The following is a 23,090-nucleotide window of genomic DNA, read 5'->3' on the forward strand; positions in this document are numbered from 1 at the left end:
GGTATCCACGGGTGGGGTGGCTTTCCAACCTTCTGTCTTCCACTAGGTTTCTTCATGGTCCACCTTCTTTAAAATTGCAACCACAACTTCCCCGTTGGCTTGAATTGAGCATGCGGTTGTGTTCCCACTCTGCACACGACCTTCATTTGGGATCCTGGTTACTTACTTTTGGTGGCTCCTTGGGTCCCAGGCACTTCTACATCTTCTGGATATAGCCTTGACTCAAGTCGTGGTTCGCATTCTATTATTTTACTATATGGTTTGGTCCCCCCCCTGGTGACCACTGTGCATATCATGCTACTTACCTATTTTCTTTGCAAAGTATTTTGTGCATTGTGTATATCTCTGGATAGGAAATATCTGTTTGTGTTTGTGAGTGTCTTATAAAAAATACATATTTTTATAAATACACTGTGTGGTTCTTTTTCACTTAATCTATTATGTTCTGGTAAACAAGCTGCTTCACACTCCTTCTGGACTAAGCCGGAAGACCACCCTCCACAGCTACCACTTACAGAGCTTTCTACGGTTGTCTGAGACCACTAAAATGACCAGAAGTGTTGTCTAGATTAGTGTAGGGTGCTACACTTACAAAAGTGAGCACCATATACTAAGCCAGCCTCCTACACACTGTAAATACACAAACAAGTGGTCCCTAAAAACAGAGAATGGTTCTTTTGAGAACCACCATTTCCATAAAAGAGCTTGTCTCGATGGGCTCCTGGGCTCCGTATGGCTGAATGTGGTGGGTTGGGCTTATGCCCTGTGCTCACTGTGCGGATCGGGTGCCCACTGGGGCACAGGACAGGCTTGGCCTATGGCCAGGAACTGCAGTCAAACTCCAACTGCTCACAGACATACCCTTTCTGCACGGCGGAAGAACATGCACAGCAGGGACTAGTTGCCCATGACATGTTTGGCATGGAACAAGGCCTTTGGCCAGGCAGTGCAGTCAAACTCTGCTGCACATTGTTAAAGGATGTGCACAACAGGTGTTGCCGCACACTGTGTGATTGCTTTCGGACAGGCGCTGTGGCCACTTTGGAGCACAGGGATTTGCACCATGGGGGTTGGCCTTCCAGGGTGTGTCGTCAGAGGGCCTTTCCATGGACCGTTCGTAGGGCGTGTTGAAGTATCTCATACCCCTCGCCTTCCCTGATCTCCCCGCCCCCCCATACAACCAAGAAATTCACTGAAAACCCCACTCCTAAAGTGAATCTATTGTTAAGATTAGTTTTAAGACCATAGCATATGTTTTAGAAAAAACTCTGAAATTCACTTAACAAACTTCAGTTAAAGGTCAAATATGGTAACAAACTGAAACCAAAAAGCCACACTGAAATCCACCAGTTTTGGTTGAGTCAACACAACAGAACGTACACAAGACACACAAATCATAACTCGTACCCAAAATGAAACACTTATGACCTCACAACATTCACACCAATAAGCGGCAACACCTAAAACTTAGTTCAGGAAGGCGGGATGTTTCAAATAAGCAGATGGAAAAGCCGTTAAGCTTGGATAATTGAGTCATTGTAAGAGCATGATTGGCAGGCGACCAACACAAATATATTCGCTTATTAGAGCCTAAAGCGTTAAACTACGTTTTCGTATCAGACAAGCACATCTGTGAGCCAATCGAGCCTCGAGCCATTAACTGTAAATATTTACGTCAGAGGGGCCGGGGAGGCCGAACGACCGTGCTTTCAGTTACAACAGATGTCTTTTCAGTGCAGTTTTAAACTCTTGGAGAGAGAGAGAGTGAATGGTCAGAATGTTGAAGCGCTGCACTGCATTTGTTACAGAGGATGCGATTGGACAAGAACTTCCAGGTGGAACGTCAATCAAAGCTTGTAGTCTTTGAGACCAGGGGGCATGGAGGCTTCAGTGGGCAGGCGAGGCTACCGACCAAACGTTTGGGATGGGCTCACCAGACCTGCACATTTATTATATGGTATACCGAGAGGCGGGTCCTGCCAGTGTGCAGCACCAGCAGTATTTACAAATCTGGCTGAAACTGGTACCTAGAGGCCCCCATATTAACATATTTAACAGTGATCATTCTGGTCAGTGAGTATAAGAAACCGTAAGGTAATCAAAGTCGGCAATGCAGTCCCTGTTTACCTTTCACACGTTGCACATTAAGTGTGTCTCTATTCCCTAAAGAGATTTCATTTTTCCTATAAGCATGGTTTCTATAGTTTTCTTATTCATGCAAAATATGTGGCTTCTATACCTCATGATATGAACTGAGGCGCCTCGAGGTGTATGGGTGGGATCAAGGGGTGAATGAGTGTTCATGGCGGCGCACAGCAGAGAGCTCTGGAGTTGGGGATGAAGGCAGTGTGAGTTTTCCCTGTCATTTAGGTAATGAAGTTATTCCTAATACATGCTCATCCATTCCTTGGCCTCTCTGAAAAGTGCACACATCAATGGTCACATGTGTGCTGATTGTAACCACAAGTCTGTGTGCAATTGGTGAATGAGGTACACAGTTTCGAAACATCCTCAGGGTAAAGTGTTTACAAGTGGGGTGTGAGTGTATGTGTGAGACAGAGGGGGTGGCGTAGAGGAGACAAAAGGAGGCACTTACAGAGGGAGAAATTGAAAAGACAGCGATGAAGAGGAAGAAGATGTATGTCAGACAGCAGCTGGAGAAACTTCAAAATGAGAGTTGTGGGGAGACAGGGTGCAACTGAGTTACACAAAGGTGTTTTAGATGGCAGTGGTGTGAAGGGGAAAGTGGGAGTGAGTGAGGCATCGAAAGGAACATCCCAGATTCTACATTCCTTGCAATGTTTTATTCCAATTCTTATATTTTCAGATTTTTTCCGAATCATACATTTTCAGAATCGAATGTTAAATTTCAATTTTTCACGACAAAGTCGTTGGTTTTCATTCATTTGACAATGAATGAAAATAAGTGCTTAACAAGCATTGGCAATGCCACGAGGTCTTGCTTGTTTTAGGTGTGTCTGCTCGGTGTGTGCATTTACTGAAAACACACCTAGAGGTACCCAAATACTGATCAGGCTATGTGCTGTGTCAAGTACAGGATTCTAGGTCACTTATTTTAAACTACGCCCTAATTACATAGGACGCGCCTCTGGCAAAGGTTGTTTGGTCTCCTCCCCCTTAAAAAGACCCCCACACATCTCTTTTTCATTCACTAGTATGTGCTGGCTGTTCCTAACCTTCCAGAGAGATGAAAATGAAGAAACCTCAGTCGGAGATGAATGCATGCACAATACAGACGTGGGACGCGTATAGGCCTGATGTTTGAGGCAGAATCAAACAGAGAAAATGTCTTACTGCTGCCTCGGGTGCAGAATTGATCTGAAGGACCTGATGATTATACGATGAGGCCAACTCTTGAAAGAGTGGTCTCTCAGGGCAAGTATCTAGGAATGGGCTTCTGTTGACTTCGTCTGTTTTTAGTAAAAAAAAAAAAAAAAGATTTATTTTTATAGGTACTTGAGCCTATCACCAATAAATGAGTCATGTGATGAATGGGTGCACACTGGCCCGCTCAGTCTCCAGAGCCTAATGCACTCTGGCCCCAATGATGCAGGTGTTCTCACTCCCTGGGGCCCAAGCGTTCTCCAGACCTGGACAAACTCTGGACCTCAATAAGGTAGGGGTCTCTCTTTCTCGTCTCAGCTGATCCCCGGGCATGGACGAACTCTGGACCCCAATAAGGTAGGAGGCTCTCTTTCTCGTCTGGGCTGATCCCCGGGCATGGACGAACTCTGGACCCCAATAGGGTAGGAAGCTCTCTTTCTCGTCTCAGCTGATCCCCGGGCATGGACAAACTCTGGACTCCAATAAGGTAGGGGGCTCTCTTTCTCGTCTCAGCAGATCCCCGGGTATGGATGAACTTTGGACCCCAATAAGGTAGGGGGCTGGCTCTCTTTCTCATCTCAGCTGATCCCCGGGCATGGACACATTCTGGACAGGGAGCTCTCTTTCTCGTCTCAGCAGGTCCCCAGGCATGGACAAACTATGTGCAACAGTGAGGCAGGGCTGTTTCTATAGCCCAGGAGTTTTCCAGGTTCAGATAAACCCTAGACCCCAAGGAGGTGGTCTCTATCTCTCCCCCCTAAGGTGCTGATGTTCACTGCTGTGCTTTTATAAAAAAAATTTGACCTAAGCCAAAGAGTTATCATATAAATACTGTATCGAGAACAATAGAAACCCAAATGCTGCTCCTCATTCCAATGGATGCATGAACTAATTGTTTACTGTTAAATCCTTTTGTTTGAAAGTCAATTTTATTCGTCCAATATAAATTTAAATCCAAAAAAATCCAAATGTTATGTTATGTTATGTTATTTTATGGTATATTGGTTTTTCTATAGCGCACGGCTACTCCATTGAGTGTCCCGGCGCTTTTAATTAACGAACAGTAACAAAAGAGAAAATACAACACAGTAGAATAACAGACCAGGCCAAAGGAGGAAAAAGCAACCTAAAGGGCAAAAAGCCAAGTTTTAAGGCCCTTTCTAAAGTTCAACAGATTAGAGGTGCTCCGCAGAGCTAAGGGCAGAGTATTCCAAAGCTGTGGCGCCAGCAGCCTGAAAGAGCGACCTCCAATCCGAGCCCTTTTTCCTCGTGGGACCACAGCAAGGAAGAGTGCTTCAGACCTCAAAGATCTGGCGGGATGGTAAAAAGCAAGCCTCTTCTGAAGATATTTGGCTCCCGAGGCGTAAAGCGCCTTATGGGCCAGGGTCAGAGCCTTAAAAACTATCCGCTTACGGATAGGCAGCCAGTGCAACGACTGCAGAAAACCAGAAACTCTGGCTCGCCTGTGCAGACCGAAGATGGCCCTTGCGGCCGAGTTCTGGACCACCTGCAGCCGCTGTAAGAGATATTCTGGCAAGCCAAGATAGAGGACATTGGAATAATCCAATCTTGAGCCTATTAAGGCCTGCACCGTCATCTTCCTGTGCTACTCAGAAAGCAGCGGAAGGAACTTCCGGAGCGTCCTGAGTAGGCCAAAGCATGTGCCTGTAAGACCAAGGATCTGAGATTTTAACGCCAGGCCATTGTCAATCTTGATCCCTAAGTTCTTTGCCAGCTGGGACGAGCCCGGGACGAGCCCGCCGCCAACTTGTATGTGCCATACAAGTTGTAAACGTCCTCTCTGAGTTTAGTAGTTTTAATATGCGCCGACACATGTTTTATGTCCCGCTTCTTCAGGGCAATGGGAACATACAGTACTGAAAATATTTTGATGACAGTACTTATGAGCATTAAACAATTAACATATATAATGTGTCCATAAATGAAAAGTAAAGAAGAATTCTCACAATTATAAATAACTTTTGTAACTCATTATCACAACAATTTTCATTATGTAACATTACTCAACAATGAATTGCCAATTAATTCAAGTGCCTATTTGGACTCTAAATAATTGTGTATAAAAGGAGGGGCACACCCCTATTTGTAATTATCACAAACTATGCTTCATAATTGCTGATGCCCTTGGGGCCCTACTCCACATTATAAGTTTTGCCATTCTTTTTTTCTAAATAGTCATAGACATTTTCAGACACATGCATCATTTTTGGCTTTTGTAATTCCTGAATTGCGATTTTTAAGGAATCGCAATTAAGGAATCGCAAAAGCCTATGCATGTAGAAATCGCTTAAAAAATAGTGATTTCTAAACATTCCTTCATTGTGACTCGCAAATTGCGAGTCGCAATTAAGGAATACCTCCTCAATTTTCAATTTGCGAATTTCAATTAGAGAATCGCAAATTGAGAATGCAATTTCAAGGGTGCCAGGGTGTCAAAGGGACACCCTGTTGCACCCCTGAAATTGATCCGTTCACATATTTAATGCACACACATGCCCTAAGAGCATGTGTGTGCGCAACATGAAACTTTGAAAAATGCACAAAAGTGAATTTTTTAAAGTTTTTGCAAATTACCATCAAGTTACACTTCATGGTAATTTGCTCCCGCTAATAGTGAAATCGCTGAATTTTTAAGTTTCATGCATTGCATTTAAGGAATCGAAAATGTGATTCCTTAAATGCAATCGCAATTTGAGAACTCGCAATTAATTGCGAATTCTCAAATTGCGAGGGCCTTGACCCTTGATGCATCACAAAGGCTAATTTTGCGATCGCAAACAGACGATTTTTGCGAATCGCACCGTTTGCGATCGCAAAAGGCTTTGATGCATGTGCCTGTTTATTTGTACAGTCGTAATTATTAAAGATTATTGAACACCTATTTTAGTCATTTCTCCACTTATTTTTTTCATCAAAATTATGTTTTAACCTGCATTAGCAAACTTGACATGTGTGCTCTGCGTACACAGGACCCACTCCTCCCTTGTACTCCTTTCACTTTCACTCAATATTTACTCCATACGTTTAAATGCTTGTTTGTAAATTTTTTTCTCATTTCCAAACATGATTCTGTAGCGAGTTTTTCAGTCTGTATAATTCATATTTCATTCGTGATTTTTACATAATCGTATTTATTCCCAATGCATTTCAAGCATTACGCTCTTCATCAGGGGATTATTAATGTTGCTTGAGGCTCCAGCTGAACTTCCACAAGCGTCGAGGCTTTGGGGGAAAAAGAAAGGCGCGTGCGCCTCGACGCTTGGGGAAGTTCAGCTGGAGCCTCAAGCAACATTAATAATCCCCTGATGAAGAGCGTAATGCTTGAAATGCATTGGGAATAAATACGATTATTTAAAAATTACGAATGAAATATGAATTATACGGACTGAAAAACTCGCTACAGAATCATGTTTGGAAATGAGAATAAAATTTACAAACAAGCATTTAAACGTATGGAGTAAATATTGAATGAAAGTGAAAGGAGTGCAAGGGAGGAGTGGGTCCTGTGTACGCAGAGCACACATGTCAAGTTTGTTTATGCATACCCTAATTGCTCAGGAGGGTACCGACCTTTTGCACCAACGACAAATACGAAAATATTGTGAAACAGATAAACCAGTTGAAACACGAGTGCAATACCACATCCCTGATATTAAGTTAACCTGCATTAGAACATATGCAATAATGTGAATCCATCATTTTGGCAAAATATCAACATGACTCATCGTGATGGTCTTTTAGTATCCGCAATATTCTCGTCCAATCTATACATGGCAGTTTGTATGTATCTACCATGCACACATGATCTTCTTCGGAAACCCAGGGGTACACTGGTCATACATGTTTACCCATAGTGGGCCCCTTTATTTGGTGAACTGAATTATTCCATCGTTCTCTTTTATGACTCTGAACTTTGACCTCTATACGTCATTGCAGGGCAGCTTGAAATGTAGACTCATTACGTTCATCGCTTGCCTGTTCCCCTTTCCAGTGTATTTTAAGACGATTGTTTGGAAAGATGACAACCAGTGTTAGTTGTAATGACATCACAACTCAGTAGATGTTGTTTTCTGACTCTCAATGATGAACAGTCTACCTTAAGGGTTTCTATCAGAATTCTCAGGGTCCATTTTCAAGACCAGATGGCGGTCTGTCCACGCGCAATATTGGTCAAGACATCATTCCCACCCGCTTGGAAGTTGATTCAAAATTATGATCTTTCCAAATCCCACTGAAGCAGGGCACACGTCCTAAAAAAAGAAATGGGGGGACTAACCTAGTTAGGCAGTATGCAAGCGACATCACGGCGTGCAACATCACGAAGCATGACATCACACATGGCATCACAGGAATTGACATCATAGAAAGTGGCATCACAAGCCTCGACTTTACAGGACTTGGCATCACAAGAAGTGGCGTCATATCTAAAGCCTTAAAATATATGTTTAGCAGGTCTATCATGTGTACGTTTGAGCTCACTGCGGGGATAATAGCACAGTGAGCTATGGAAGATGATATATGACTTCTACACCGTGCAACCCCTCAGTTTTATGTAACACATCCTGTACATTCTTTTAGAAACATATAATTTATTGTACATGTAATTTGCATGTGTTGATGTAAAGTGCTCTGACGTCCTGTGTAGGGATGAGTAGGGCTATGCTAGAAAAAATAGTGGTACTTAAATTATTTCAACGCCTCCTCAGGTTTAGTAAGCTCTATATAAATGCAATTTGCTTTGTGGAAAGACCAAAATATCTGACATTCTTACAATGCATGCGTATCTCCTAAGCAGAGACTGAACAAAGTGAAAAGCTACCTCTTAAATATGTGTGAATTGCTAACGAGGTGTGAGCCTTTGTTTCCCCTCCGCTTCATTTGCGCCTAGTTGTGAGGCTCCTGACTGCTCCCAAGCCAAGAGACTCTTACAAAAGGAGGCCTGATCACCCCTCAAATTTGGCCTTTGTTATGGGCCCAGCATGAGTCTTAAATAAGAAAGCCCCATCCCTGCCTGCACGTTGTTGCTTGTTGCAGATGGAAAGCAGACAACGTGTGCAGGCGCTGCTGAAATTGTCCCGGTGTTTGAAATTACACCGGGATGAGTTTAGCACATCATTCAGTGGGGCCCAAATGCTTGGCAGCGTGGACGGCGTTCCTGTGAAAATAGTGAGTGGACTCCTTCCACCCACGTGTATCCCCGACTCGTGCCCTACTGTGAAGTGGGTCAAACTTTCAGGCTGTTTCAGCACTTGTCGGTGCGGGACGATCGTACCAACAGAGTGGACTGTGTGTCTGGCCCCTTTTGGCCATCCCGTAGGCCCCGCACCTTTTGGGGGCCCAAAGGCCCCACCCCTTTTGGCCGTGCTGAAGATCCCGCCCCTTTTGACTGCCCCAAAGGCACTGCCCCTTGGTTCTCATTGGGTCTTTCGAAACATGCTTGGCATTGGCGCATTTTCGTGCTTCTCGGCTGCCGCCCCTGTTCTGGTGCCGCGCCGTCCGCAGATGGGTGGGAGAGCGTTTTAGCCACCATCCCCTCTAGGGTCGGCTGATGCCTCCCAGGCAAGTGCATTGATGGGCTCAGCATTCCATTTCATACCGCATCCAATCATTATTTATACGGCATCCGCCTATTTCCACAACGTCTTTCCACCTATCCAAAACAGACTTGTCAGAGGTGTCAAAGACTCATATCAAAGTTGTTACGGGCTGTCCCAAATGCGTACATGTCAACCCTCCTGATTCAGACGGGAGATTACAGATTTCAAGGCTAGCCTCCCTCCTCCTGATTCCTGCGTGCAGAAACCCGATTCAGAGTTTTGTAAAACTGCCAAAAATAAAATGTTTATGCCTGTGACGCACGCTCCGATCTCCCCTTCCAAGAATTACCTCTGAAATTAAAGGTTTACAATTTCTACTTCATTCTTGGAGGGGGAAATTTGAGCATGTGACAAGCTGCATCATTTTATTTTTGGCAAATTTACTTAGCACAAACAAAAACAGAGTTTAGAACAAAAAGAGAGTTTGAAACTTTGTTTTTGTTTGTGCTGTTATTAAACTTCCAAAAAGGAAATGCTGATTGTCTGTCCACATACATGCCTATAGGCCCTATTCAGGCAGATTGCCTGGGTTTCAATATAAGGAGAAAATAAATGTTCCTATTTTTTTAAAAGATCTACCACTTGCCTGCTCTACAATGTTGCCATGTATGCGAACAGGGGCGTATACCTCTATTGCAGGTCTACACCGGCGTACTTCTTTCTCCTCATACTGCGTTACTAATCTTCAAGTAATTTATAAAAATGGCAATTGGTATAAAAAAGCGTAACGTAATCTCTATTCTATGGTTGTTCTTCCCGTGATGACGTAAAATCAAAACTGCTAGCTTTCTACTCTATGATCGTAGTTTTCTTTATAATCCGAATATTGTTTATTTTTATTGGTTCACATGAAGTTTAGTTTTCTCTAATGAATAGTAAAAAAGTCGCCTTTCTACTATGTTATTCCATGTAAGTTATTACTCCTAGACAAAAACGAACTATGTGTATGCGTCACCCCATCTTACATCTTTTTGAAGATGACGATTAACCGATGCGTGAAAGTGACAGAGACTTCAGTACATATTCACTGCTGTCCTTTTATAGTCTATATTCTCATATTACTGTGACTACAGTTTGGACTAATGTCCTCTCAATATTCAATGTACATTTACAGCACTGTGAACATTTGACATCCCATATAACTCACAGCCGAGCATCCATTGTGTATCATCAGTACTAGAAATTAGTGGGAATTTATTCTTTAAAAAATACTTGCAGTTCAGAGTCCATATTCAAACCAACTTCCAATGTATGGAACCTACTGATCCAAAAACATCTTAATGAACATTCTCAATTCCCCCATTCTGTGTTGTGATTCCATAAAATCGTTCTTTTCTCTGGGACGCCGTTCTTGTAAGTGCACGAACATTGAATGTCTTCCATCACCAGTTTGTAGAGCTAACATTCTGTCAGCATTCTAATGATAAACCCACAAACGTTCAAATATTTTGCCACAGATGCAAGGGATGCTATAGCAACAAAATGTGGTTCGCTCTGACTTCGGAGTGCTCCAGATATGGACGCACTCTGTGTCCCATGGAAGCAGGTGCTCCCTCCGACCCTAATCCTTCCCAGACCTGGACACACTTGGAACATGATGAGGCTGGTGCTTTTACTCTGCAGCTTAGAAGTTTTGTGGACACAGACTCCATCTGGCCCTAAATGAGGCGGGCCGTCTTTCTGTCGCCAAAGGAGGGTGGAGGACAAAGCACAAACATAGGTCATGACCGTGTGGTGGAGAGTCTCTCGAAACAGACCTGAACAACCAGTGCTTAATTTAAAAAAAAAAAGGAACTGCCAGGGCTCCTGTCAGGAGGCCACTGCAGCTTCCACCACCCATTTCTCTCACTAACCTGCCAACTATCACTACTAGCCATCACACTCATATAAGTGTGACAATTAATACATTAAATATGCATTAAAATGACTAATACATGCCGCCAGAGCTATTCTTATAGTTTGGGTGGCAGGTATTAGTGATTTTAATGTATATTTAATTATTAAATTACAGATGTTGTGCTCCTCAAAACAAATAAGACAAACAGCGCCACCATGTGGCATGCTGTCATAAAAGCCGGTGTTGACAATAAAGTGCTGGTAGCAATCCCGAACACTGGCTCAAGTTAAGCATCAGAACTGCCAAACAAGGTTACTCCAATACTGATGGCGACCCATTTATTTTATTTCAGAGTTATGTAAAGTTTTGTTTGTTACCCTGCTATAACTGTGTGGCTCGATACTCGGTAGAATTGATTAAGGCAACTGATCTCATGAAGATTTCAGTTTTAAGAAGTACTGACTAAGGCGTGGTTGGTTCAGCTGTGATTTGCGATTTCACAGCATCCCACAAGTATTACACGCTTGAATTGGGGCCATGTGATCACATTTTGCAAGGTTTAACACAGTTTGCTTGTGAAACTGCGGAGTGAAGCCAGTTTTTGTAGGTATGGCCGTCCTTCATTGCAGTATAACTTATCTCAGTCTCCGCGGGGAGCCAGCATATTGCTTTCAGGGCTGGTTTTGCGACATCAAACTTTGTCAAGTTGAGGCAAGTCCAGATGGCTGGCGTTAGTCTTTCAAGGCCACTAAATAGTTTCTGTTGGACCCTGGACCTATGTGACCCATGTCTTGGCTTCTTGTGATCTCATTGCAATGGGAGGTTTGAAGGACAGGAGACATTTCCTGGGCATTTATAGTTGCCAATTGATACCTAAACAAGAGCGTTGCCTTGGAGGTGTGTAACATGGCTCCATGTTTTCGACTTTCAGGGTGGGGGATGGAGCGCATCTTAGACCATTTAAATACCTCATTTCCTGGGAGGTTGGAAATCACTTTGCATGTGCCGCTGAGCTGAAAAACCGGTAGGTCCAATGTAACTATAACTCTACCATGTCTGCTTGGAATAGCTGTTGGAAAACATTCGGTGTTTTATTCCGCGACACATAAAACACGTTTTATAGTAAAGCAAGCCATTAAAGCTGTTTGGTTGCTTTTCATGCCACAATTTGGTTTGGAAGTCCTGGGGCGTTTGCAAAACCAGGCTGCTGCGCCCTGCCTGTCCTTTCCTTTATGAAACATTGTAACATTTGGTTTTCGTGCTTAGTTTGGTTACAAAGCTCAACCGCGCCCTCTGCTGGTCGAATACGGATCTTCTTCAAAATGGGTGCAATTTTCGAAAACTTTTCTGTTCACTGCCAATTGAGCTGGCAAGTTGGCGATATTTTGGCAAACATATGATTTTGATTTCGTATAGTGCGACCAGACTAAGCACACTACGTGTGATCTTTTGCTCCGATCCTTCCGCTGCCGTCCAGTTTCAACCCTCATGGTCTGTCAGTGTGTTTCCTAAGTAGCGTAGCTCCCAAACAGCTTGTGCATGAAAGGCCATATAAATAAACAATTAAAATATCCACATTACATTCTTTGCATCTAGTGCAAACCCAGGCTGTTTCTCCGAGAGGAACCAGTAAGATCCATTCTGCTGCACTTTATTCTGTGCTCACCATTCCTTCAGTCCTGCAGGGTGTATTGATCCGCCCTGCCGTGTGGCGCTCAGAGCAGGTTGCTGGCATTCGACCAGGGGGAGGATGACCTTAAATCCCCCTGAATTAGAGGTCTGGGCCCCCTTTGCAGGTGTTAAGTAGGTGGTTTCCCTCTGCATGACCTTGCAGGTGTTCCTGCCTGGCTTCTCTAGTATTTTGGATAATATTGGTTCTGTCATCTGGTTTCTAGAAGGGCACCAGGACTGCATGTTTCCTCCAGCTTGGTAGTGCACCGTGTAGAAATGGTTGTCAGGGTGGTCACATTTGCAGCAAGTGTAGGGTGTGTCTTCTTCACGCCTACATTTAGACACAGGCCCCACTGCTCTTTGAGACTCGTATTGTCATCTCCAGTCTTTAGGTCTGGCTTGAGAGCGCAGCTGTTGCAGGACCTTGTGTAATCATCAGAAAAAAAGATCTTTAAGAAGCACTTTTGGGGGAGGGGGAGAGGGTGTTGGCTCCGCCCATATGCTGTTTAACTGGGTGCTCCATCTGATTGGGCAGAATGTGTATGCTTCTGCTGAAAGAGTGCTGGTTACAATCCTATTGGAGGGTCGTTCACTCACTCAAGATGGCCTCCACATTGAAACATACGCAGTATAGTGCACAGTAATGGCAACAATTCACAGTGTCAGCGGTCGTCATTCTTTTATGTTTATGCTCCCCTCCCACACAGGAGAGGATGTTGTATAGAGAATTTGGGCGACCTTTCTGCACCCAGCCGAAACCACAGGTTCAGCATCAGTTGGTCGTAAACAGCACAAACAGAACCAAAATAAACGCACATCTACGTTACCACCCCTCTCAGAAACACCAACAAGTTCTTTGAGAGATTTATTTGATTGTAGTGTATTGCATGCAAAGTCAAAATAAAGCCTGTCACATCCTGAAAAGAAACAAAAAAAAGTCTTAAAATAATACTTTTTGGATGCAACAATTGGAAATAATCCAGTTCCATCATTGAGCCTCATGTGGACCCGCAGCTGTGGGATGAAGCGCCAAGAATATCGCCATTGTTCAGTTGCTGCACAAATGTACATAAATGTCATGGCTTGAATTGAATTGTTTATTGGTGATTTCCTTAATAGCAGTTACGGTTACCTGACATGGGGCACTTATGTTATCAGACTTGATGGGGTAAGAGGCTGATTCGGCTCACCTGTAATCAGCAGCTTCCACATAGCAGTGTGGCTAGAATTCGAGCCTGCTGGCTACACGCAGAAGTGTCTCCTACCAGGGCACCAACGCACTCAGCTACCTTACTTGAATTGTGTCTGACCTGTGAGGGTCCGCTCATGCAAGATCCCATTTGCAGGTGCATCAGCAATTTCAGCTGTCTTGCAGGCTAATGTTTACAAGGCCACCATGTGAGGCATTCGCTAAATGGGAGGGACAGCACCTATGACATGTCTGACCCTCTTGGAGGAGAGGGCGGGAGCAGCATTTGATCGGTGTGGGCTTTGAGTGTACGGAAATTATTCTATTACTTACTGGTAATCTTCATTACCCTGATTCGTAGTCCTCCTCGTCCCATTTGTGACTGAATGAGGCGATTCTGCTTTCAGGCAGAGCTCCTGACACGCTATGGGATTCCTAGCTCACGTCTTGAGTCCTTCTTCTATTTCCACCGATACTGGTAGACAAATGAACCTCCCACCACCCCTCCTCCTGTAACTTGCACAAAACCTCAAGATGGAGGTTCAAACTTGGAAGGGAGGAAAGGGTGTGGACTTGGGCAAGGAGGATTACGAATCAAGCTAATGAACATTACTGGTAAGTAATTGGATCGTTACCCTCTCATCTCGTCCTTCTCGACCCAGTCATAACTGAGTGAGGATATACCAAGCTTCAGAAAAATATATGCGCCAAACAAGGGATGCAATAAATCATATTTGTTCAGTCGACAATTGCTTCATTGCTGATTTTAAGACTTTTCGAACCAAAATTACATTCATTTGTATCGGCAAGATCTAGTTCATAGTGCTCTATAAATGTCTGATGTGAGGACCACGTCGCAGCCCTACAGATTTCCTGTAGGGACTCACCACTTCAGCCCAGGTTGCTGAAACCACTCTTGAGGATTGCCCTTGAATGATAGGCGGAGGGGAGTTGTCTTTGTGTGATTGTGATATCGCCTGGTAAACCTATCTACTGATCGTATGAGTTGTTACCTTCTTGCCTTTGTTCGCTGCACCAAACGACACAAAGAGAGATTTTAGAAACTCTGCATTCCTTTGTCCGGTCCAAATAGATGCACAAAGAGCTCTCCCTACAGCCAGAGAAGATGGAATTTCTGAATTGCTGTCTGACGGTAAGGCAGGTAATATGATCTGAGGCAAATGAAAAGTGGCAAGAACTTCAACTAAGGAAAGGAAACAACCAATACTCATAACTCTCCTTGCCGATGTAATGGTGACCAAAGACGCTGTCTTTAAGTCTGTTTGCTCCAAAGCCTCAAAAGGGAGCTGTTGAAACCCATTAAGACTATGGAGAGGTCCCACTCTTTCTGTTGGTCTTTTTAACGTAAAAGGTCTCAGGAGCCGCCGTGCAAGTGAGGATATCACACCACAGCCTACTCCTACTCTTAAGAACCTTAATAGCTAACTATTGCCCCTGAAATATATCACCTCTGGCTTTGTTGAAGTTCCCAATTTACCATTACGTTTAGCACCGATACACCTTCAGTATTTTAGCGCCTTACTGAAGCACCTCATTCTCGCTATATTGTGGTTAGACTTGCAGTATCGCTCATCTGGGTTGGTATATCATATCCGCATCTATGGCTGCAGGGCACACGTCTGACATCACAATGGGACGTCATACCACCAAATGGTGACAGACGACGCACATACCCCAAAAAAAGACAAAGAAATTGGACAAAAAGGGAAGTATTCCAGACTCAACCACTGTATGGCAGAATAATGCAGAGCATGCCATCAAGCTGCAAAACGACACCTACAGTTAAGTAACAATTTCATTGTGAGCAGCCCTGTAATGTTGCTCTTTGAAAAAAGCGGACCCGCGGAGTGTTTAATAGTTCCCATGAATACGTTAAACAGCTCAAAGCCCAGGGAAGGTAGACCTTGTTTTGGGGGGAAGAGGGCAGTGATGCTTGGAGGGTGTCAAGATTGAAGATCCGTGGACACGCTCTTTATCTGTATTGATGGAAGGCAAATATCTTCTTTTTTTTGTACTGCCGCCCTATGACATTGCGAATTGGGTGCAATAGCTCCATGTAGTACAGCTACAGCATATACACAAGGAAAGATACCTCTATCAGGGAAGGAGCACCGTATAGCCAGATCTTTTGGCATTGCCAGTGCTTATTTTCATTGGTTTGAAGATTGTGAATGATAAAGGTGCTGGTGATTGATTTACGGTTTGGAATGGTATTTATTTTATTTTTGTTTTTTTTATAAAGTACGAGCATGACCCAAAGGCGGGTTATGGTGCTATGTGGAGGTTTTTCAGACCTTAGACAAGCAATAGCTCTTTACTACAGCCAGTTAATGTACGAGGAGGTGTTTTACAGCGTGACCCTGCTCTAGATTCACATTATGTACATTATACTGCCATTTAGCGGTTGCACCTTAGAAAAACCTTTTAGGCTGTGGGCGCAGTCTGTATGATGTAACATCAACTTTAAATGCATAACAGTGGCATAAACATCCCACTTTTTTCTATTTTTCTGGGATGTTTATGTTTGTTTGTGTTTTGCTATGAACTATGAAGTAATTGTGTAATAGACATTACCCATTCAGGGTGAGATTGAAGGACTGTGGATTATTGAGCATTGGAAGAGGCTGTAGCCCATCCAGGGCGATATAGTTTGGGACATAATGTCATAAATGTCGGACCGGGAATTTCTTGCAATTGCGGAATGAGATGCAGCAGGTAACTACCGGCAAAGAGGAGGTTTCCAAATTAGAGAGAGGTCTCGATATATATACATATATATATATATATATTGTGATTATAATGTAAAAAGCCTAGGCTAAGATGGCACCCATGCTTTGAAACATACTCTTCTCTCTATGTCACACATTTGTTGGTGTTGTAATGATGTAATAAAAATGGCCGCTTCAGACGCGCACTTCTACCATCGAAGAAGGCAAACGCCGAAACGTGTCTGGTCGCTGTGGGTTCCAAATAAAACTTTGAACTCGCCCCTGAGAGTGCTTTCCTTTCTTCAAAAAAACGAGGCAAGTCGGAGCATTGATATATATCCTGACGCTGCCAGCCGCCTCAGTGCTCCCCTACCTCTCTCCTCCCAGCAGTCCATGTGCGACAGCACAGGCTCCCTACCTAATCCAGATGCTTCTCTCACACTATGTCTAACATTAGAGAGGCGCCTGGATTGGTCTGAGCGGGCTGGTTTGATGCTCACTCAGGGACAAGGGAGCCTGTAGCTTTTTTCCAGCCCGGCTGTACAACACAGCTGAGTTGGAGAAATATAAGTGTGCATGTGTGTTTAGCGGGAATAGGACAGCCGGCCAAACTGGCATGCTTACTTATAAGTGCCCACCGCTACTCCTCCCTGGCATGGCCCGGGCCCGCAGCAGCTCAGGCTGCTCAGGCAGTAATAAATAAAATAATAATACAATTCTTTTATTATCATTACATTTATCATCTGCTGGCAGTAGGACGCCGCTCCTCTGCTATTACCGAGCAGCCCTGCCTGATCCTCAATGCCCAACAACTTGATCGCCATCTTTCATCTCTATTTTCTCCCATCATGTTAGGAATCATTATCCTTATTGTGATCGACAATTGAATATTCCTCAAATCAACATGGTGGGCAATTAGGATTTTCTTCAAACAGTGAAGAAATACTTAGGCACTGAAGAATAACTGATGCAGCGAACTACTAGATGGCGGAATAATGCACAGCAGGTGAATCTATATACACGTCAAGCTGCAATACAGTTGTTGCTGCAGCGTTTCATTTTTCCATCATCACCTCTTTGAGGCTTTGTTGACATAAACTTTTATAATTCTCTTAAAGGCTTGGCCTTCTTGGGGATATTAGGTCTGAGGATACATTTCTAATAGAAGTTTCTTATATGTTTGATGCAGTGCTTAATTTGTAAATAATTAAGTGCCAGGGCCCTTCTCGGAAGGCCACTGCAGCTTGCACCACACATTGCCCTTGTCAGCGTTGCCAATGACAGTACCAACATAGCACGTAGCCTTCTCACTCCTACAAGTGTGATAATTCAGACTATTTTAGATCACACAAACCTATAATAATGATGTGAGAGGCTAGTATTATTAATTTTCAAAGCATATTGGCTTAATAAACACTGTTGTTGTGCTCATTTCAAAAATTAAAGACAGTGCCACCATGTGGTGGACTGTTACTAGAGCCGGTGCTGACATTTAAGTGCTGGTGCCGAGCACCGGAAACTACCGGCTCAAATTAAGCACTGGTTTGATGCATTATAACTTATTTCGAGTTCAGAGCTGCTTGTTTAACCAGTATCGATTTTTGCTTTCATCGATGATGCAGCATGTTTGATAGGGGAAGGGTGACAAGTCAGTTGGTCAACTGTATCCGGGGGTGCACTGTGACGCTGAATGTCGCAGTATCATCTGTAAACACTAGAACAGCAATGATGGGGGAATGGTGTGCAAGTCACATTAACCCACCGCCTTGCTCTATTTTCCTTGCAAGTCAATGCTCTTCGAGAAGTCCCTACTTCTGAAGATAATGACACAAGCAGTTCAAATCGAGCGCTTTATGTCCCATTTTTAAATTTCATTTTCCATACGTTTAAAGAAGGCTGTGCATAGTCGGTGCATGGCTGTGCAAATTGGTAAATTTAGCTCTCCCAAAAAAGTAGTTCTGTTTTTACGGTGTTCAAAATCATTTGCGTTCTGCAGTGCCTTTTTGAGTGGTTGGGTTGGTTCAACCACTTTTGAGTTACTGATGAGCAATACAACATCCTGGTGGCTCTAAATGGCTGAACTGATTTGGCTCCAGCCTCTTCAAAATCCAAGGTTGTGTTGTATGTGATATTTGTAAAGATGAAGAAAGCAACAGATGAGGTTTATGAAATATAAGAATTTATGCATCTGATGTGTTTATTTAATGGAACTGCTTACTGATTGGTCTGCAGCATTTTAAGTTTCTCTTTTATTTCTCTTTTTGCAGCTTCATGTGGTCCTATGAGAAGATCCACCGCAGCATCGCTCATGTCTTCCAAGGCGAATTGGTCTCCAGTTTCGATGAGGAATTTCGGATACTCTTTGCCCAGTCCGAACCCCTGGTTCCTCTGGATGGTGCCCCCATTATAAAGATGGATAACCCATTTCAAATAACCCCTTATGGCGGATCCCGGCCGTTGTATCAAAGGAAGCTTCACATGATGTTCCCAAGAGATGATGGCTCAATGAACTCCCTCCCTACATATGCCGAGAGGGTCGACCTAGACCGGCACTACCTGCAGGGCTTTCGGCGTGACGACATGATGCGGCACACCATGGAGGGCAACGTTATGCGAACGGATCAGAAGAAGATGGCCATGGAGATGGAGCAGAGCAGAGCCTTTCTACGAACCCGACAGCTGGAGGTAGATGGCTTGAAGAGGCACAGCTTTGCAGAGGGCACCTATGAGAACTATTCTGCCGCCAAACAGTACAGCCGGCAGATGTTTGTCAACAACAACGACGAGTATCGATTCCAGTCTAGTCATTTCCAGAAAGAACAGTTCTACCAAGCTGAGCGCCATTTGGGACCCACACGGCCACAGGGTCTGTTTGAGAAAATCCGAGCGGGCCGCCAGGGATTCCCAGAGCTGGATGAATATGGAAATGATCCGCGCTTCCAACCGGAGCCTCCACCAATTGAACCAAATTACATGCAGGAAGGTTATCCTATGAGACTTGATTATGTGCACTCTAGCTCCTCTCGAGAAGCTCGACTTGGCTCAGACAAGGTGAACCTTGGACCAGAGGGTAGACTGGGTTACGGTACTCAGAGGAGGCAAAATGTGGGCCAGAAGTACATGTGCCAGACCTCTCCAACTCAGAAGCAGAGTCTGGAGCAAAGACAATTCTCACAAGACCAAGAGGTGGACAAGAAGCCTCAAGAGAACAAGCAGGGTCTGCGGAACTGGAGAATTTCATCTTACATGAGTGCATACCAGCCTGATCCTTCAGAAGAGGGCCTCCAGATGGCAATAGAGCCAGACTATGATGACGATGCTTTGGTTCCTCCGGAGAAAGCAGTTCCCAGTAGTGAAACACTGGCCAAGTTTTCATTGGATGACATTCCCCCATACAGGACGTCCGGAGCAGGGATGCCTACAGAGAGAGCAATGTACCCTAGTGACAATCTGGCAAAGTACTCTGGAGCTGTGGTGCAAAAAGAGAGAGAAATGAACACTAGTGAAATACTAGCAAAGTACTCTGGAGCTGTGTCGTCAACAGAGAGAACAATGAATACTAGTGAAATACTAGCAAAGTACTCTGGAGCTGTGTCGTCAACAGAGAGAGCAATGAACACTAGTGAAACTCTGGCCAGGTACTCCATTGACCCGATTCCACCATTCAGACCTACTGGCATGTTCAACACCACCGCCTTGGAGACAGAAAAAGCAAAAGAGGGGGCAGTGGTGGAGAAAGACGGCGAGGAAACCTCCATAGTACGGCATGAATCCTTTAGGTCCAGAATGAACCCGCTGATTCAGAGGAGTTCACGGCTGAGGTCTTCTCTGATCTTCAGCTCTTCCAAAGTTGAACAGCATGCCTCAGCAACAGTCAAAGTGCAGCGCTTCCAGAAGGAGGAAACTGGCAGCGAGGTTACCAATGAAACCGAAGCCGGAATCATGTCCTCTAAAGTAGCACAAATTTTGGAGAAGTACAAAACCTTTGGTAAAGACACAGAAAGCATGTCCGTGAGCCAAGGGACGACGGTCTCCAGAGTTCAAGAAGAAGACTCCCAGGGCACGCAGAGCCTCAGCACCGAAACCATGCAGTACAACAAAACCATTAAGTCCACGGTGCTGGACACGATGGAGCCCTTTAGTCGTACACTTCTGGATGCACAGTATAGTATGTCTTCAGTGAGCTCCCATACTACAGATCTTCCAAATTCGGACAATCACGTAGTTACCATGAGCAGCAAGGTTGAGAAGATGGCCTCTGAACTCTTCACCACAGACAGCAGCAAACCTGCTCTTCCAGAGATCAGAGAAAGTCTAACCTCAGTGGCAGAAATCGAGGAACCCCCAAAAAAGTCCAATCTTGAGGCTAAGAAGCCACCCAGCAGGCAAAATTCTGCATTGATTTTTGGTAATGCGCTGGAAAGTCTGTCAAGGAATCCAGAGTCATCAAACGCTGGGAATAAGTGTGAAGAAGACAAGCCGGAGCAGTCGCCGATGGAGTTTTTGAGGAAAGGATCATTAAAGTTCAAGCAGTTCTTGAATCCAAAAGCTGACAAAAAAGTAGAGGAAGAATCAACTTCTGATAATGCCAAGTTAGAGAAGCAAGGCTTGGCTTATAAGCGCCACTCGAAAGGAGATGTTCTGGAGTCAATAGCAGGGACTGAGATTGATGATAAATTCAAAAAACCTGCCGCACTACCACCTGTATCGACACCTGCACCAACGCCAGCACCAACGCCAGCACCAATGCCAGCACCCACGACAGCGCCAGCACCAACTCCAGCACCAACTCCAGCACCAACTCCAGCACCAACACCAGCTCCAACGCCAAAGACCAGCCAGTCTCCCCAAAGCCGATTTCCCTCTTCAGCATCCAATGTCATTTATAGCAGCAATCTACGTGATGATACCAAGGTGATCCTGGAGCAAATCTCTGCCCACAGCCAGAAGAACCGCGCCGAGATGGCCAAACAAGCACAGCAGGCCCTTGTGGCTAACAACGATGATGAAAAGTCCAAACTGACCGGCAGCAACAGTTCGCTGGACAGCCAAAAGGAAGAGGCCCCTCCAAAGGACGAGGCCCTCACTAGAACTGACAGCTTTATAAGCCGCAGCCGATTCATGAGGCCCCAAACATCGACGGAGGACAGGGACACCATCTTGAAGAAGATGGAAAGCATGCGAAAGGAGAAACGGGTCTACAGCAGGTTCGAGGTCTTCTGCAAGAAAGAGGAGCAGCCAAACAATGGAGAATCTGATGGTGAGGCAGACCACAAAGACAAGAGGATTAGCAAATTTATGCCCAAACTACTAGGCACCTTTAAAAACAAAAAATGATCTAAGCGACCCCGTCCTTCGGGAATGCCACGGTCGTAACTATCTTATTGGAGGATGGGAATTGGGGGAGGAGGGTTAGTTATAATCGCATTTAGTTGCTTCCGTTGAAAAAGCCATAGTTACGACAGGCTCACCGAGGCTTGTCGAGCGCCCAATGGGCCATTCAGGTAGCGCAGGCGCACAGCTTTTCACTGGAGGCCTACTTGAAGCGTAATGCTATTTATGATGCTGCACAATCACATTTGATGTTTACGTCAAGTGACCTGGAAGTGAATGTGTAAATGAACCACCTTCAAGAGACACTGCCCACACCAGGGACTTGTTTGTGTTTCACGAGCGTGAGGAACATAGCTTCTGGGAAATCCATGAGTGTTTGAAAACATAATTTGCCTTTTCCAAAGCCCTTATCCCCTTGTTTTCTTGTTTTTGGCTTAGCAATTCTCCCTGTGTTTGCCACCTTCCTGCGTTGGCCACCAAGTGATGCTTAGACTCCTCCGCTTACCTTCATGATCATAATATGTGGTTTCTCCGGAGCAGCTGTAATTGTTTCAGAGTGGCAGGATTGAAGCTACACTGTTGATCCCAAAGAATGTCCCCAGTCACTTCTAGTCTGATATCGAACATGATATGCTTTGTGGTGCATACTTGTTGACACTGGAGAATCCGCAGGCACTCGTGCCATAAGACGTAGCACTATGGAATGCCCAGGTCTAGAAAGTATTGTCCAATATAGAATCCTTGCATATCATTAACCATTGGCTCTATGAGATGTGCTCTTGCAGACATTAATGATGATGCAAGGTGGATCCGTGGGGCAGAAACATCACCTTGAGCTATTGTCCTAAAGGCACTTACCAAGGTGTAGCGCTTTATGAAACTCCAAAATGAATTTATAAAGATGGGTAGGGTCCGTACCGATGTATAATTTACTATTCAAATGTACATTTTAAGACCTGACAGAAAAATTGAATTCAGGGATGGAAAGTGATAGAGAGACCAACTCAGTGGGTAACCCAGAGGCCTCCGGTGCTCGGTCATTCTTCTTGGGGGCAATGCCATGGGATCTTACTTAATGCACTGAAAGTTCAGGGTCAGGTTTACGCCCAATTTGGGGGGGTTGAAAGGCGGCACAAAGCCTTCTGTCATCTGAGTGGTAACTTGGCAGAAGCCTCATGCCCAATAGATTGAGGCTCTTCACAGATATTAATTGACCTTGGGTTGAATGGGGGGCCCTTAAAGAATAGGGCACCGTGTACTGCAAGAGCTGCAGGGGCCTGTGTTAAGACCCTGCCCAGACCACAAACAAGTCAGGCAGATTGATTTCGGGTTGATTCTCAGTTGTCCAACATTGTTGCCAATGCTCA

At 44.5% G+C, this 23,090-nt stretch overlaps 1 protein-coding gene across 3 annotated transcripts in view; it reads left to right on the forward strand.

Annotated features, from left to right (window-relative positions):
* The window catches only part of LOC147724853 (protein FAM83H-like), a 241,160-nt gene that overhangs the window by 212,500 nt on the left and 5,570 nt on the right, over positions 1-23,090 (forward strand). For 2 of the 3 annotated variants that reach the window (XM_086966346.1, XM_086966348.1), the window contains one exon: positions 18,657-21,853. In XM_086966346.1, the coding sequence (XP_086822472.1) occupies positions 18,657-21,726 (3,070 nt within the window). In that variant the 3' untranslated portion in view covers positions 21,727-21,853. Of the gene's footprint in view, positions 1-18,656; positions 21,854-23,090 lie in introns of those variants that run through there. The other variant, XM_086966347.1, reaches the window with a different exon arrangement.

Source organism: Lissotriton vulgaris, chromosome 4_1 (assembly GCF_964263255.1).
Source record: "Lissotriton vulgaris chromosome 4_1, aLisVul1.2, whole genome shotgun sequence".
NCBI classification, from domain to species: Eukaryota; Metazoa; Chordata; class Amphibia; order Caudata; family Salamandridae; genus Lissotriton; species Lissotriton vulgaris.